We start from the raw sequence: 16,074 nt of genomic DNA, 5'->3' as shown, positions 1-16,074 counted from the left end.
GATATAAATCAAATCGTTAAAATGAACCGTTACACCCCTAATTGTTTGATTAACCTACATGAGAAATAAACACAGCATATTTTACTGGGAGTAGTAAAAACATACATTTATATATTTGAGGAGACACAGCTGACCTGCTTTTGGAATAACCAAATAAAATCTTAAAAAGGCTATTTTACCACTAAAGAAAAACTAACAAATGACCAACTGTTTTTTTTAAAGATCAAAAATACTAATATGTATTTAGAAAGTAGTAATGTCTTGTATTGAAAGCCTAATGTGGTTTGTTTACTCAGGTTTTCTTTCCCTACACCACAAACACCACAAACATGGCCCAACTCCCCCACCCCTCCCATACCTCCTGAAAAGATTACATCATAGCTGCAGACAATCATTTCTGCCTCCTTTTGCTGTCACATCTTGAACCCACGCTGCCAACAGCCAAGTCCAAAGGCGGTGTGGAAAAGAATTCTTAAACAAAGTTTAGGTTTATTTGCTGTAACTTACAACAAAGGTAAGGATATTTTGCTGATGTTTTATCACCAGGAAAAAAAGCTTTGTCAGGTCTGCTTAATTAAAAAAAACAACAACACAAAAATGAAGATTAAATATTTATGAGTACCAAGAAAGGGACATTGGTGAGTCGTTATTTCTCACAGCAAATCGTTTACAGCTCAGGAAGAAGACTCTTCTCATTGTGACAAGTGAGTAGCTCCCCCTACTGGCGTAATGCCTAAGTGCTAGAAAATATATGTATATAAATTTCTTTATATGTGCATTTTATGTTTTTGATTTTATGCCCTTTTTCAACATTAAATTATTTGTTGTTATGATTATTTCCGTTAAAAGAAAGCTGGAACTGCATATGACAAGAATTAAAGTCTCCTGTAATTAATGCCTCTTTAGACCTGGCGATTATTTACCATAGAAGCTGAAACTAACATGATAGCAAACAAAACGGTTTCTAACTTGTTAAAACGGTTTGAAACATTAACAATCGATATTTAACATTAAATCACAACAAACGTAAGAGTTCTGTCAACAAATTGCTGTTTATAGTCGTGTTCTGTTGTGATTTGCTAATCAGAAAATTCTGAATTTTCTATTCATGAACATTAAGTTAGCTATGGGGCACATTAGAATATTAAAATGCACTTTGAGCATAAGAGGACCAAATGCTGTTAACTAATGAGCCTATGCTTCTTTTCTTAAAGTTACTTCTTTCGTTTAATTTTCTATTTCGATATTATTGTACATTTCAAATATTAGTATATATGCCATCGTAGATTGCATATTAAAGCGTTGTAGTTAGCTAACAAGCTAGCATTACATGTTAACTAACTGTGCTAATTTAGCTTCAATGCGCAGGCCTCGCTTCGGCAGCATCCCTCATCCTCACTGACACCACGTAGACCTCCACACTGGAGCATCCCATCGCTGCACACATGGCCGTACCTCGCCTCCAGTTGTGGTCGCTGTGCTGGCGCTGGATGCGGCGCTTGGAGTCGGGGACCGCTGCAGGGTAACCAATGCCATGGCTGGAAGGTGAGGGTGATGCACCGAACCGGCCGCTATGGCCCGGAGATCTGCAGCTAGCTCTGTGGGGCTAACGGTTCATACAAGCGGTGAATGACGGGGAGAGGAAGCGTGTTTGGACCCCGCAGAAGCAGGATGGGCTGTCTGTCTGTGCCGCTTTAAGGTCTCACCCATCATATAGCAGTCATTATAATAAGAATATTACCATTTTATTACCTCAACACTGGAAAAGTAACTATGAATGATGCATTTTAGAGAAAAAAAGACAAACCAAATTTGGGGGGGCTCTCAAAGCTTTCACAGATAGGGATAAAAATAGCAATAAAGTGCTTTTTCTGAACTTCCATTTGGCTACATAGGTGACAGCATATTTGTTGTTTATTCACACAATTCCTGTTAGTTCTCTTAAGTTTTGTTGGCAATTCTTTGTTAATGTGGCACCAGTTTCACCAGAGGTCAAAGATTGAAGTTTTATATCTTTATTGCCACGGCCTGCTAGCAGAGAACAAAAGTCACTTGCAAGAAGAATGTGCCCTTGTCAAAAGTAAACTTAGCAAATACAAAATGTTTGCTTTTTTCCTTTTTAATGTAAAATAAATTGGTTGTGTTGTAGTTCATAAGATTTTATATATTTGTTTTAAGTTGAAACTTAAAATAAGGAAAACTTTTCTTCTTCCAGGTTCTGGGAAATTATTTGTAGGCCTATAATCTAATTAAAGTTAGTCAAAATAAATAACATATTTCGAACAAAATGGTTGTAGATGTGTGGTGCACATTAGTATATTGCTGACAAATAAATCGAATTAGCCTTTACAAAGTGATCAACTGTGTTTTTTCTCAAATTTTGAGTAGTTTTTGTATCACTGCTTTCAGTTTAAAATGGGTTTTCCCTGGACTTTTTTGAAAGCGTCATTAAATTGCTTTGAATCACTCATCTTGCATGATACTCATTTAAACGATTCCATTTGAACGCAACACAGGTCGTTTCGTGGAAGACTCCGCCCCGCCCCGCCCCTCCCTGCCCCAGTGAGCGACCGAAGTGAACTCGTGGGAGAAGAAACTGAAAGAAGAGTCTTCGTGGATCGTTCCAACTCTTCGGTATGTCAAAACTTTTCGCTCTAAAACGTAAATGATTTTCTTTTTTGAGGGGAATATCCCGCAAAATTGTAGGTATTATAAAACTTCCTTACTTTCAGTTTGACATCTCGAAAACTAACGCAAAATGCTAACCATCGACGTCATCACTTTAGAAAATGATCCTGTGCAGTTTAGGAATATGCTAATAAATTAAGTCATAATTTTCTGCTATTACATTTCGTTTTTGCTACAGGAGTAACTAAAAAATGTGACTTTTCCTGCCTGTGGTAATCAAAAATACACATTTATAGATGGCAATAGTAACAATATTATTTATGAAATACACAAACACAGTGCCACATACATTAAATTCTAGATATATATTGAAGGTTTTTTCATAGGTGTTTACTTTAAGGAGTAGTGTGCATTTGAACACTATTATGATTGTGAGGTAACTTGCCTTTGCTCCTATCAGTGCAGACATGCGGGTTGCAGTGATCGGAGCTGGCGTCATTGGCCTGTCCACGGCCCAGAGCATCTATGAGCAGTATCACTCAACGGTTAGTCCGCTCACCATTGAGGTGTATGCAGACCGATTCACTCCACTGACCACCAGCGATGGAGCTGCAGGCTTCTGGCAGCCATACCTCTATGACAAGGGCAATGTCCAGGAGACGTGAGTGCAGTCGGTTTTGATTGACTGTTTTTTGGATATGCTTTAATCCTATATGTGTCCCACAACTTTAGGAAATGGAACAAGGAGACATTTGACTACCTGCTGAGCTGGCTTAACTCACCCGAGTCTGTTAAAATGGGTGTATTCCTTCAGTCTGGCTATAACATCTTCACTGAACCTGCTCCAGTGAGTACTGCTTCAAACTGATCTCACAGATAAGAGCTGTTAGCCTTTGACAAAGATCAAGACGTTCTGTGTTGTAAAAGTTTTATCTTGCAGAACAATACATATATGTAAATCTATATTCCACCACAGAACAGTGTTTAGCTTTTACACAGGCCTGCTGCCAGCACTGCATTGACGGAGAGGCCTCTCTAAACTTTGGGTTTACAAACCGCATTAATTGGGATTCTGCACCCTGACCTCATAGTATCAAACGCTTCACTGTAAATTGTTCTGGATTGCAGGATCCCTCATTCAAAGAGGCCGTCCTCGGCTTCAGACACCTCACACAACGGGAACTGCAGTTGTTTCCTGGATACAAGTGAGTATGAAGCAAAAACATGTGACAAGCTGTGTTTTTCCCCACTTTACATCAAACATCATGCTGCAATATGACCTCCGATAACCAACGTAGACAAACTGCATTGTCTGTTGGTGTCTCAATCCCTGCCTTTTGTCAGTCTTTCAGTTTTGTTTTCATGTTTTTCCCAGTATTTATAACACAGTATTACACTGTAACACAACTGTCTCTTTAAATGTGTCCAGTTTTGGCTGGTTTAACACGGCTCTGATGGTGGAAGGAAAGTCATATTTACCGTGGTTGATGGACTGGTGAGTCATTAACCTCCCCTCTGCTGGTGCTGAATCAACACTTTTCCGGAGTTTATCAGCGTTTTGCCCAGTTTAGCAACAGCACAGCATTGCTCATGACTGTGATGGAGGGAAACACATTTAAAAGAAGTTCAAATGGGGGTCATAAATCCCAAAAAGCAATTTTTAAGTGTGGCTAACTTACAACATACCGGTAAATGTATTTTTCAGAATCTACATTATATGTGCACATGTTAACAACTTTTTGAAAGATTTAATAATTTTAAAAAACCTTTGTTTAGAGATCTACTTTACAGATGTTTTTTGCTCAAAATATTCCATTTTGCATTTATTTCTGCAGGCTTCAACAAAGGGGGGTCAAATTTTATAACAAGAAAATAAACTCTTTCAAAGAGGTTAGTAAAGGTTTTAATTTTGAATATGAGATTTTGAATATTTTTTATGTAAATCGTACATTTTACAAGTGTTTTATGCCTTAAGAAATATTTTAATACTCCCTTTTTGTTGCTATTTACAGCTGTCTGAGAGCGGGGCAGACGTGATCATAAACTGCACAGGGGTGAGATCAGGAGAGCTGCAGCCAGACCCAGACCTGAAGCCGGGCCGAGGGCAGATTATAAAGGTGACACTAAGACTTTTATGATTATGTCATTTGCTGTAAATGAACCATGGAATTTAATTATTTTCTGTGGTCTCTGGGATAAAGGTGGATGCTCCCTGGCTGAAACACTGGGTTATCACCCACAACATGAAGACGGGAGTGTACAACTCACCGTACATCATTCCAGGGTAAGGAGAGAGGCACCAATAAGAACTACATGTTCCTACAACTTGCTCTTAAAACCACCTTCAGATCTGTTCAGATGAAACCATTTACACCAAATATGTTGCCAGCGACACCTAAATAACACAGGGTCTGTGTACGGTGGCCCTGAAGTGCAAATCACACCAACATATCACTCGACGCTCAAACATTATATAGATCACAACAACAGTTACTAAAAATTATAGCAACATTGCATTTTAGGAAACAAAACAAAATTCCAGACACCAAAACTAATTTCTGAAAATTACTTTTGCTTTCTAAAAGAATTTTCAGAAGTTACAATGAAATCTAACAAAAAACAAGGAATCTAAAAAGGTAGAGGTTATTGTTTATTGGATGATGACGTCTGAGTTTTGAAGAAGAGGGAAAGAGAAGGACGTTTTGCCCATACTGTGGTAAAGAGTTGATTGAGAATTTTTTTGGAGTGGCTGTGGCCACTGAGCCGGTTTGTGGTAGAGTGTTCGCCCTGAGAAAGGCAGGTCGCGAGTTCAAATCCTCAGCCGTGTCATACCACAGACTCTGAAAAAGGGGACCCAATTTTGTTTCATTCTTTAAAATTTGATCCTGACTTCTGGAAATTACTATTTTCTGAAATTTTCTGTTTTTTGTTTGTTTTTGGAATTGCGTTGGGTTTCTTAATAATTATGTTTTGCTTTTTGTTTTGATTCCTAAAATTGATTTTTTTTTTCTTTTTTTTAAATTGGCGTTGTGATCTTTTACATGTTTGAGCGTTGAGTGATTTGTTGGCGTGATTTGCACCTCAGGGCCACCGTATCTTTAAAATATCGTAACTCTGCGACTGTTTATGCGATCAATGGGAATCAGCTGATTCTGTAAAGTGGTCTTTCATATCGGCTTCACATCGTTATGCAAAACAATACTTTGGTATAGTGTTGCATAACGGAGCATAGCTGCGACTGAATCAGCTGATTTACGTTGATTGTGTAAGCACTTCACTATTGTAAAGTGCTGCATATCAGCAGAAAGCTGCTTTTCTGTGCTTCAGAATCCACTGAAATTACATGAATTGGTTGAAGAGTTATGGTAGTCAAAAGAATTGAGCTAAAGATCCGCTGTTAAGAAAGTGTCATTGATTTGCTAACATAGCATTAAACAGCTTTAAAAAGAAAAGATCCGTTTGGCTCAGATTGTAAATTATCAAAGTCTGATTGAGTACCGTATTTCAGAGTAAAATATCCTAAATAAAAAACTAGATAGAATAAATGTATGAATTACATCAATGCAATTCGACATCCTAAAGTTGAGAAAGGAATGCAGCTGCTGTTGCTGAGACATCATACTTAATGTTTGACCCGACCTTTGATTCATTTTGATCAATGATTGTTCTAGAGTGAAGCCAGAAAGCTGCGTTTGCATCACAAACCCTCTTTGTATGCAGGAGCCGCCTCGTGACAGTTGGTGGGCTTTTCCAGTTAGGAAATTGGAGCGAACAAAACAACTCTGCCGACCATAAGCATATGTGGGAAGAAGCTTGTCAGCTGGAACCAAGCCTCAAGGTCAGATAAAAACAGACGCCCTTGAAATTAAATTGTAATTCAATTAAATTGAATTTTCACAATTGCTAGTTAGTGTATTTACCACTTACCCCGGAAAATGCTAGTTCCCAAAAGTGGTATTTAGTGCTTAAATATTATGTTTTGTTCACGCCTGCATCTTCTTGCTCCTCTTTCTGTCAGCATGCCAGGATCGTGGAGGACTGGGCTGGTCTCAGGCCCGTCCGCAGCAAAGTGCGCCTGGAACGCGAGACTTTACAGTCAGGCGCCTCTACAATAGAGGTAAGCATGAAAAAGCACACACAGGACGATCTTTGTGCCCAGTCAGCGTCTTAAGTTCCTGCCACACTCGTGCAGGTGATACACAACTACGGCCATGGAGGCTTTGGACTCACCATTCACAGAGGCTGCGCCCAGGAGGCTGCCAGGCTGTTCGGCCAGATCGTTCAGCAAAAGCACAAAGCTACAAAAGCTCGTCTGTAGACGTGCTCACCAGTCCGTTTTGCTGTGCACCTTTTTTCACTAAATATGTATGCATTATAAACGATGAAATGCACTTAAAGTAAGGATGTCTGAGAGGGTTATAGAACTAACTTAAACATGATGTTAAAATGACAAAAGAAGATCAAGCAGCTGTTCTTTTGTTGTAGTAATTAGAAAATTCCAGAAAAGTATTCCAATACCTTACATGAAGTATATAATTTATGTTTTGTAGGGTTTAAAATGACAGAAAAACTGTTTGGAAGTATAGTTTCTTCACATTCATTTTCAAATTTTGATCTTTTAACATAACTTCCATGAAACAGAAATGTGCCTTTCTAAGAACATTTACAATTTGTAAATCTTACTTTTTTAACAAAATTATGATATGCAATAATTTGTGGGTTTGTAATGTCTATGTGAAAATATAGCATTTTTGTCCTATATACTTCAAATACAGACAATAATTATTATGATATTTATACAAATACACTAAATCTGTTACTGTCAATTATTCTCAAATGTCAATGAACACAATAATCTTTATATGTGTCAAAGAAAGTTGCAAATAAAATAGCAAACAACTGACTTATACCCTGAGATAGACTGGCGACCTTTCCAGGTTGCCCCCTGCCTTCGCCCGCAAGTGGCAGCCGCGTGACTCCGAAAGGGAATAAACGGAAGAAGATGAATGAATGAATGAATGAATGAATGAATGAATGAATAACTGATTAACATGTATGTGTCAGAGGTCAGAACTCTGTCTCCTCCTCTGGTCTCCAGTGGGAGCCGTCTCCAGAGTTCTAACCACTACATTTCCCAGCAACCCCTGTGCACACTCCCTGTCCCCGGACAACCAGAGCAAACTTAAGCTCTGTACTGAGCCTCACTCAGTGCGAAATATTGTTTGTGCCATTTGTGTTCTGTATTTGACTCAGTTTGCCTGCCCTGAAACTCACCTAGATTTTGACCTCCTGTTTCTCCTTTGATGCTCCTATACTTGTTGACCCCTTCCTGCCTGACCCTGATTCAGCTTTGTGGACTTATAGCTGAGCTGCAACTGGAAACAACTGTCTGCCTGTGACCGTATATGTGTGTAAAAAACACTAAAATCCCACCACATCAGTGATCGACCTGAATGAGATTGACACCACCAACAGAAGCACTTATTGCTGAATAGTCACACCTCCAAACACACAGACAGCACCACCACCCCGGCCCAGCTGGACAGAAATAAAAATATTGATCAACGAAACAGGTTTTTAGGTGTTGCCCCAGCCCTCAAACTTTGCAGACTCCTATTTATTAGGAACTGTGAAATGTACACATTCCACAATGACCCCCCCACCTTAAAATCAACCATGTAAAGAAACTGCCTAAATGTATGTATTTCAACTAAAATGTTTAATATATATTCTTCAGCAATAAATGACATGATTCTTATTGTTTTTGAAATAGTATTTACTGTAATATTGTACACATTTACATCCAGTATTGACAACATCTGCTCACACACGCACACACACATAATGCTGCACTAAATCTCAAGCACTGGCGGGCAGGAGTGTACTTGGTTGACCCGTGCTTGTTAATCCATTTTTTAATTTTTTTTTTCAATAAGACTGATCAAAGTCTCTCTTTTTGTAAATGAAACAGCATCAGGGTTTTTACGAACAAAGACACCTGAGTCTTTTTTGTTTTTTTAGGTGTTCACAGAAATGCACAGATTACAGGAGATGAGGTTTCAATTTGATGTTAAACTGTTTAAATATCAGTCAATAAAGTGTCAGAGTCAGTCACTTCCAGGAAAACATTTTAAAAAAAATGTAAAGTGCTTCTGGTGGATGCTGGACTGCAGGAGACTGGTCTGAGCAGTCTGGGTTTTTTTTTGTTTGTTTTTTTGGGGGGGGTGGCTAGCTCCAGCCTTAAGGTTTGTTTACATGACCCATCTGTCAACACATACAGATACATACACATACAGCACAGTGCAGGTCTTTATAATGTATGTATCCATTTCAGCACTTTGAAACCTGTCATCTTGGAGACTCAAAATGACTCAGGAGTTGATGCAAAATGATAAGAAAAAAAAAGTACTGCAGTTTTATCCATGGCTTAAAATTCAAGGGGGGAAAAATGCTTGTTTAAAAATGAAAAAACACGATCAAATGTTATAGTTATAGTTTTTAGATTTTCAAATGAATGTACTGCTTTTCCTTTATGAGAGGAGATGCTTTGACGTGACACTACAAGCATCTTTAAGGATGATCTTATTTACTTATGATATACAGTAAAATTTAGGCCACCGTTTGCAGCTTTGACTGTTTAGGCCTCATTTACATCTATTACGGTATTCAAATATGTGAATTTTTAGTAGCTTGTTCATGCATACTTCTCAGGGGGGTTCACTTTGCCAAAATTGGACCCTAAAAATCCAACTTTTACTGTCAAAGTGCTTTTTAAGTAATGGGAACACCTCACTGCTGCTGGATGCCACTAAACAGAATTGTAGTTGCTTAAATTTCACAAGACTTATTTTTGGAAAATGCAGTCCCGTCTGCACAAACACAGAAATGAAATTAATAAAAAAAAAACAGGACCTGGGAGTTCTTCTCACCTTCACAGCTGCAGTAGTTTAAACTAAACACACCAAACAGACCTTCTCTGAATGTTTGAGTTTTAAAATCATTACCCCCAACAATTCAGGTCTCATGAAGCGTACATATGGTGCATTTTAGCAGGATTTTGTTTCAGCAGGATAATCTTGTTTCCTATACACATCTATGCTTGGTATGCTAATTAACAGAGCTTTTCTGCTTGGATCCAGATCCTTGGCAACAAAATGAATAGGTGGTTTTAAGGCTCTTTGGAAAAGAAGGGGAGTTATTTATTAAAGCTGGACATTGACTTTTTCCCAGAAAGAAGTTTTTCCAGCTTCACAGAGCTTCTGTCCACACACAAAAAAAAAATCGCTTTTTCTTAGTCACTCAAATAATACGGTCTCAACACTGACAGCAGTGGTGTTAATTGACTTAAAAACACAGGTATGTTGTGTAAAAGACTGAACTGCCTGACGATTTGACTCTGCAGTCACGTCTGAATGGAAGGAAAAAGTAAAGATGGTTAGTATCTTGGCTGCTTCTGTTGATTCTTTTGATTGTACAGCAGCCGGCGTGTCTTCAGCCTTGGGAGCCGGAGCTGGAGTGTGGGATTCCCTCCGAGTTGTGGCCTGTCATTTCCTGTCCCCACTCTCGGTGGCTGGCCTCCTGTAGACCCCGGCCTGTGGTCTCAATTGGTAGCGCACAGGAGGCGACGGCAGCTAAGAGGCAGCAGCAGCAGTACACTGAGAGAGCCAAATACACAGAATACTCCAACATCACCTGCAGGATGAAGACACAGGAGAAAAGAATCCTATTTTTTCAATTCTGTGTTTTGTTTTGCATTGCTTTAGGGTTTGAAGTTACCTGAGCAACGAAAGGTGTGATGAGGGCACCAACTCTGGCCATCCCACTGCTTGTTCCCAGACCTAAAGCTCTGGTTGCTGTTGGATACACCTGCAAAAAAATGTAGATGAGATTCCCATGCCATAGCTCTGTTATTTTAGTTAGTGAGTTAAAACGCAACATTCTGTAAAACAAAACAACAAAAAGGTATCTTACTTCTGGCGTGTAAACGTAGGCAGCCTGAAAGCCTCCAGCAATGAACGCTCTGGCGATGAATATTAACACCATCATGGAAACTCTGTGAGGGACGTTCCGAGGGATGGTAAGTAGGCGCCAAGGATCTATGATTTATGAAGTTGTGAAACGCTGCGTTTGACCAAGCTTACCTCCCAACACAGCCGTACAGGGGGATGAGAGCCAGTGAGAAGATGAGAAAGCACAGAGCCATCGTCCTCCTCCTTCCCAGGCGATCAATAGCCCACAGTGTCACCAGCAGGCCTTCAAGAAATATGATTTATCATCAAGCTAGTTGCTTTTTTTGCTTTTTTTTACAAAACAGACACTAATGACATAATATGAATATCACATAAAATAACAGAAGAGAAGTAAGTCATGCTAAGTTTCCAGCACTAACGTCAGGAACTACATACTTGAATGGCCTTCACAAAATACCTAATATTATTATTACAAAATTGCTAAGTCTATTTGTGATTTTAACTTCAATATTTTTGCACATAGATTATTTGATAATGTCAGAAAACAGCTAAATATAGCTGGAATTAAGTCATGTGAAAAATACATTACCAGGGAATTCAGATAGTGTAGTCCACAGCAGGTCTTTATAGTCATCAGAAGTAAGGTATTTACACTCCAAGTTGCAGCGAAGCTCCTGTTTGTTTCCTTTGGACACTAGAGGGGGACACCAGACAACAGCTGATTGTTTGAGCTCCTAATGTTGGAGGAGCATTGCCGTCCTCTGCCTGACTCACTTCCACATGCGCCCCCCTCTTGAAACAGCTCTGTGGTGAGCAGCACCAGTCCGTAGTAAGAGAAGGCGTTTGCAAACCTGCACTGACAGAGAGGCAACTTGATATTAGCCTAATTTGTGTTCAGAAAGTGTATCTTTTAAATCATAGACCAACTTTTTGATCCAGTGAGAGGTTGTGGGGCATTTGGAGAATAGGAAAGACAATATTCACTCACCAAATAAACCATAAGAGAACTGTGGTGCATCGAAAATGGGATGAAAATAAGTCTTTTATTTTCCCACGGTCTTCCTAATTTAAAACAGAAGACTTAGTAATTGATCAAAATCGCAATATCACAGAATGTAACATAAGAGTAATGTGTAATTTGCATTAACAGCATGCGTTTCCTGCAGGAACAGACTGTGCTGTACCTGTCTGGCAGCAATTAGTTTCCCCAGAGGCATGGGCACTCCGTTCTCTGTGGCAATGCGTTTGAGAGTAGCCAGAGCCTTATCCTGATTCCCTGTCAGCACATCATATCGAGCGCTCTCTGGAAGCCACTATTGTCCCACCCCAACCCCAGAAAAAAATGCATGTCATTTTAGAATCTACTGCTTTAAGTAAAAAAAACATGTGATTACAATACTTACAAAACACAGGATGGCAAAGATGAAGAGAGGAATGGTGGACAAGCCAAGCAGCCAGCGCCAGCCCAGAGTGGGCATCACCAGAATCGCTAAAAGGACTTCAAACACGGTCCCCAACGCCCAAAAGATCTGCAAAAACAGGAGGTTTGAGAGTTTTGTTGTCAAAAAATGTGAATGTCAGGACAGCAGGTAACCCGCACCTCAATAAGTAAGATGCAGGTGGCTCTGGACCTCATAGGCAGAAATTCAGCATACAGGGTCACCCTGATGGAAAAAAGATTTATATGTGTAAATCTCAGCTCAAATGACTCTTCAGTTTGTAGAGAGGAAGAAGGGCTACTCACGACTGTGGTGCTCCTCCGATGCCAAAACCCACAAGTGCACGTAGAACCAGTATCCATCCATAAATAGGTGCAAATGCACTCAAGATCCCATAGAACATCGTCCACAGCACACTCATCTTTAAACCCTGTGTGAAGGGAGGGAAACAGCAATCCGGCAGTTCATTTAACCCTTATGTGGTGTTCGGGTCTGTGGGACCCGTTTTCATTTTTTATCAAAAGAAAAATGATACAATTAATTAATTTTTCAAACTCAGACTCACTGGCCTTGGCTCATTTTCTGTGAAGAACATATATCAGAATACATTTTTAATGACCACACACCGTATACCCCCCCAACACATTTCTATTACATATAAGATGTTCGGGTCCACTGGACCCGGGGCAAATAGAAGTGTGGAAATTGATGTTTTATGTACCTACACTCTGTCCTCCACCTGTCTGGGCCTGCTGTGTGTGTGTGGGTGTGTGTAGGTGTGTATGTGTGTGTGTGTGACCAGTGAGAAAGAGAGAGAGAGAGAGAGAGAGAGGCAGAGAAAGAAAGATTCTCTGTAAATGTGAGTTCTGTTTCTGCACCTGCGGTTCCCGCACAAGGTTGCAACATTGTTAGAATAATTCAAGCATCAACTCTGTTTGCTCTCGTTCTCCCGCACATTTGACCATTTGACTTTCTTGCAGGAATCTTTAATATCTTAATCTTTATCGGCTACAAATTGGAGGCGGGACACTATAAATATAGCTTTGCCAGTGTGGTTTCTTATCAGAACTGATCAAAATGGCCAAAAGACTTTCTGCGCAGATGGCCCTGGAATTGATTTTAATAGAGAGTGACGTTTTTGATGATGATGTAGAGGGAGACGATTCAGAAGAGGAGGTTTCAGAATTGTAGGACCACATTTCTGAAAATTCAGAGTCTGACAGTGACTCTGAAGAAGATGATTAGATTGGGGCGGCCGTGGTGCAGCGGTAGGGCGGTCGACCCATGATCGTAAAATTGCAGGTTCAATTCCCGCCTTGCACGCCCATGAGTCGAAGCGTCCTTGGGCAAGACACTGAACCCCACCTTGCCTCTGGTGGGAGGCGGGCGCCTGTGTTTGGCAGCGGAGCCGCCACCAGTGTCTGAATGTGTGAGTGAATGTGTGTGTGACTGGGTGAATGGGTCTGTGACTGTAAAGGGCTTTGTCCTTGTAGGAAGAAAGGCACTATATAAGTATACGCCATTTACCATTTAGATTGAGCATCAGCCAGTTCCAAAACGAAGCCATCAGCACCCAGCCACAGGACCAGGCCGTCAGCAGCCAGGACCATATGTTGTACAGGCTAGTGGCTAGAAGGCCATGTGTTCAATGGGGCTGATGTGTTGTCTTGACTAATAGGTTTACTCTGTGTTCAGCTTGTGTTGTGCACTTGAATGGGTTCAGTTTCTGTGTTCAAATAAATAAAAGTCAGTAGTTTTGAAAACCCTTGCTTCACTTGAAAATTTGTTTCCACTCATATCTTGATTTTAATTGATTTTCTTTATCACGTTTTAAATAATGAGTTGTGAATGTGATCTAACAAAGGTAAAGGGCAAATATTAACCAAATATACTGATTGTAAATGGATGAGGTAAACATCTGTCGAGTATTTTAACATCAAAGTGTTTGATTGTGAGGCATTAAAAACCACAACATGCAACGGGTCCACCAGACCCACGAACACTGGCTGAGTAACAACAATATGAACACCACACAAGGGTTAATCAAACACTCCAGGTGTCAAACATACAAAGCAGAAGTTTATTTTCATGAAACTCACAGTCTTTCTGCCATATTTGTCAGAAATATTTCCCCATAGGGATGAGCTGATCATCATCCCTATGAAAACTGCCTAAAGATGAGAAATAAACATAAATGTCACACCGTTAGAATTTCACCGACAACCATATACTCTGACATCTTATGCACAACATTCTGTTAGAGACAGAAAAAAACAACATCTTAGACTACAGGCAAAGCCTCCGAAAGGAACCTAAATGCAGCCAGAACACAAAGCACCATCCAGTGGCAGGCTGACACTAATTATATGACTAAGTTGATTACATAGCTTAGCTGGTTGTGGCTGGTACTAATTATTGTCAATTGTGTCTTGTGTTTTTTTAGTACTTTTGCTGAAATGTGACATGATACAAACGACCCTTGTGGTTCATATTTTTATATGGTGAACTCAAAAAACATAACATTATATTGTGACTTTATTGCTGGGATTGTCAAACAAGAAAAGAAAAAAAACTACCATCAATAAGCTGATAATATTTTTTAAATGCTCCATAAAAATAAAAGGAATAAAATTAAAACTAATCATTTTTCACGTTTTTAAAAACATGACAAAAGTTTACATGATTTAAATGTGTTGTTTCCATCTGCATACGACTTTATATTTTAGCTTATTTTAAAAATATTTTTAGATCTAATTTAAAAACTCCTCTTGTGAAGCAGTACAAGATATGTCAGTGCCATTACCGATGTGAGGAGGGCCACCTCAAGACTTGGCAGTCTCCATTCACAGTGAAGCTGCGGGGCCAAGATGCTTAGGATCATCATTTCCATGGCATCGGCCATCTGAGCAAACAGCAGATCAGTTTCCAGTAGATAAAAAACCTTTTATTCCCATTGTTTGAGCATTCTCACCCAGGAAAGGCCAGTGAGGATGGAGAGCTTCCACTGAAAGGTCCCAAAGCCTATGGCCTCCACAGCATCTTCCACCATGAAAGTGTCTACAAGGGTACAAGAAAGAGGGCAGTCGTGAGTGAGGATGGTATGTGTGTGTAAGAGAGTCAAACATTCTGTACCATCGGTGGGATTGGCGAATTCTCGTGGGACTTCGGCTGCGTCTGTGAGGGCCCCAGACTCTTGATCGTCCGGTTCCATATCCGTGAAATCCTGTTGCCTGCTGTCTCCATCTTCCTGAGAGCGTGTGCTCTCACCTGTACGCCTGAAGCGAACAACACTACAGAATCACAAAAATAGATCATTTTCGTTTTGAAAATGAGAAGTTGAAAAGACTGCATTGTTGTTGTTTTGTTTTGGATGAAGTTCAATTTTCAACACAAAATCGTGTTGCATCACCTTAATGAATTTTTTAGAGTGAAAATTGTCTCTGTGTCTTTAAGACGTGTCCCTAAAGGCGACTATAGAGTGGACAAGCCTAAGCTTAATTAAAGGACGTACAGCAGTTTTTAAACAAACCATTCATTTCGTTTAGCGTTGTCAAATTCTAAAACCTGTTACAAACTTAATAAAAATGAAAATCACAGCAAGGTTAAAAAAATCCACAATTTAAGAGAGAAATCCAGGAGTGTAAACAAACTAGCAGCCACGGGATGCTGTGATGCATTTGTCTCTAAATCCAGCGCCGCGGCTTTGTGGTATATTTTGGTAAACATGTTGTCAAATTACTGCGGTTTCGGAGGAATGACACGTTTTTTGTGGTCTGGTCTCTAGGCGATTATACGAACACGAAGCAAGCGGAGCGTCGTGTAAACACACAGTCATGCTTCAAAATGGATGTTTTAGAATAAATACGTATCGTGGTTTTACTCACGGAAGTTGTCTCAGCTGGAATAGATCGTCGTCCATTTTGGTGTGTTTGGGCTGATTTTGGCCTCATCGTCGTCTACATTATCGTGATGTGCAGCGATTTCAGCACCAAGGAGAGCGACTTACCCCCCCCCCCCCCCCCGGTGTCAGCTGACAG

At 39.9% G+C, this 16,074-nt stretch overlaps 3 protein-coding genes across 5 annotated transcripts in view; 1 reads left to right on the top strand and 2 right to left on the bottom strand.

Annotated features, from left to right (window-relative positions):
- ssh1a (slingshot protein phosphatase 1a) overlaps window positions 1–1,589 on the bottom strand; it is a 19,276-nt gene extending 17,687 nt beyond the window's left edge. Inside the window, exon 1 of one of the 2 annotated variants that reach the window (XM_020705935.3) lies at window positions 1,456–1,589. In XM_020705935.3, the coding sequence (XP_020561594.2) occupies window positions 1,456–1,536 (81 nt within the window). In that variant the 5' untranslated portion in view covers window positions 1,537–1,589. Of the gene's footprint in view, window positions 1–358; window positions 428–1,455 lie in introns of those variants that run through there. The other variant, XM_078952946.1, reaches the window with a different exon arrangement.
- On the top strand, window positions 1,406–8,386 carry LOC101166138 (D-amino-acid oxidase). Its single transcript, XM_023958467.2, has 12 exons — window positions 1,406–1,545; window positions 2,517–2,634; window positions 3,089–3,289; window positions 3,361–3,475; window positions 3,757–3,833; window positions 4,058–4,123; window positions 4,464–4,518; window positions 4,641–4,745; window positions 4,830–4,912; window positions 6,349–6,466; window positions 6,647–6,745; window positions 6,821–8,386. The coding sequence occupies exons 3-12, from the start codon at window positions 3,096–3,098 to the stop codon at window positions 6,944–6,946; spliced, it is 1,038 nt and encodes a 345-aa protein (XP_023814235.1). The 5' UTR covers window positions 1,406–1,545; window positions 2,517–2,634; window positions 3,089–3,095; the 3' UTR covers window positions 6,947–8,386.
- svopa (SV2 related protein a) lies at window positions 8,381–16,074 on the bottom strand. Of its 2 annotated transcripts, none has more exons than XM_004072600.4 (16): window positions 15,922–16,074; window positions 15,170–15,327; window positions 15,009–15,094; window positions 14,841–14,939; window positions 14,137–14,208; window positions 12,343–12,467; window positions 12,199–12,262; window positions 12,002–12,127; window positions 11,783–11,911; window positions 11,587–11,660; window positions 11,373–11,449; window positions 11,188–11,292; window positions 10,770–10,881; window positions 10,600–10,681; window positions 10,405–10,494; window positions 8,381–10,320 (listed from the first exon to the last, which is right to left on the bottom strand). In XM_004072600.4, exons 1-16 carry the CDS (start codon window positions 15,954–15,956, stop codon window positions 10,120–10,122), a joined length of 1,635 nt encoding a protein of 544 aa, XP_004072648.1. In that variant the 5' UTR covers window positions 15,957–16,074; the 3' UTR covers window positions 8,381–10,119. The 2 variants fall into 2 exon arrangements, with proteins under 2 accessions (XP_004072648.1, XP_011477471.1); XM_011479169.3 differs by having other exon boundaries at window positions 15,170–15,312; window positions 15,922–16,069.

This window comes from Oryzias latipes, chromosome 9, assembly GCF_053564925.1.
Source record: "Oryzias latipes strain Hd-rR chromosome 9, Olatipes_Hd-rR_3.1".
Lineage (NCBI taxonomy): Eukaryota > Metazoa > Chordata > Actinopteri > Beloniformes > Adrianichthyidae > Oryzias > Oryzias latipes.
Note: the sequence above shows the minus strand (reverse complement) of the source record. Positions and strands in the feature narration are given on the sequence as shown.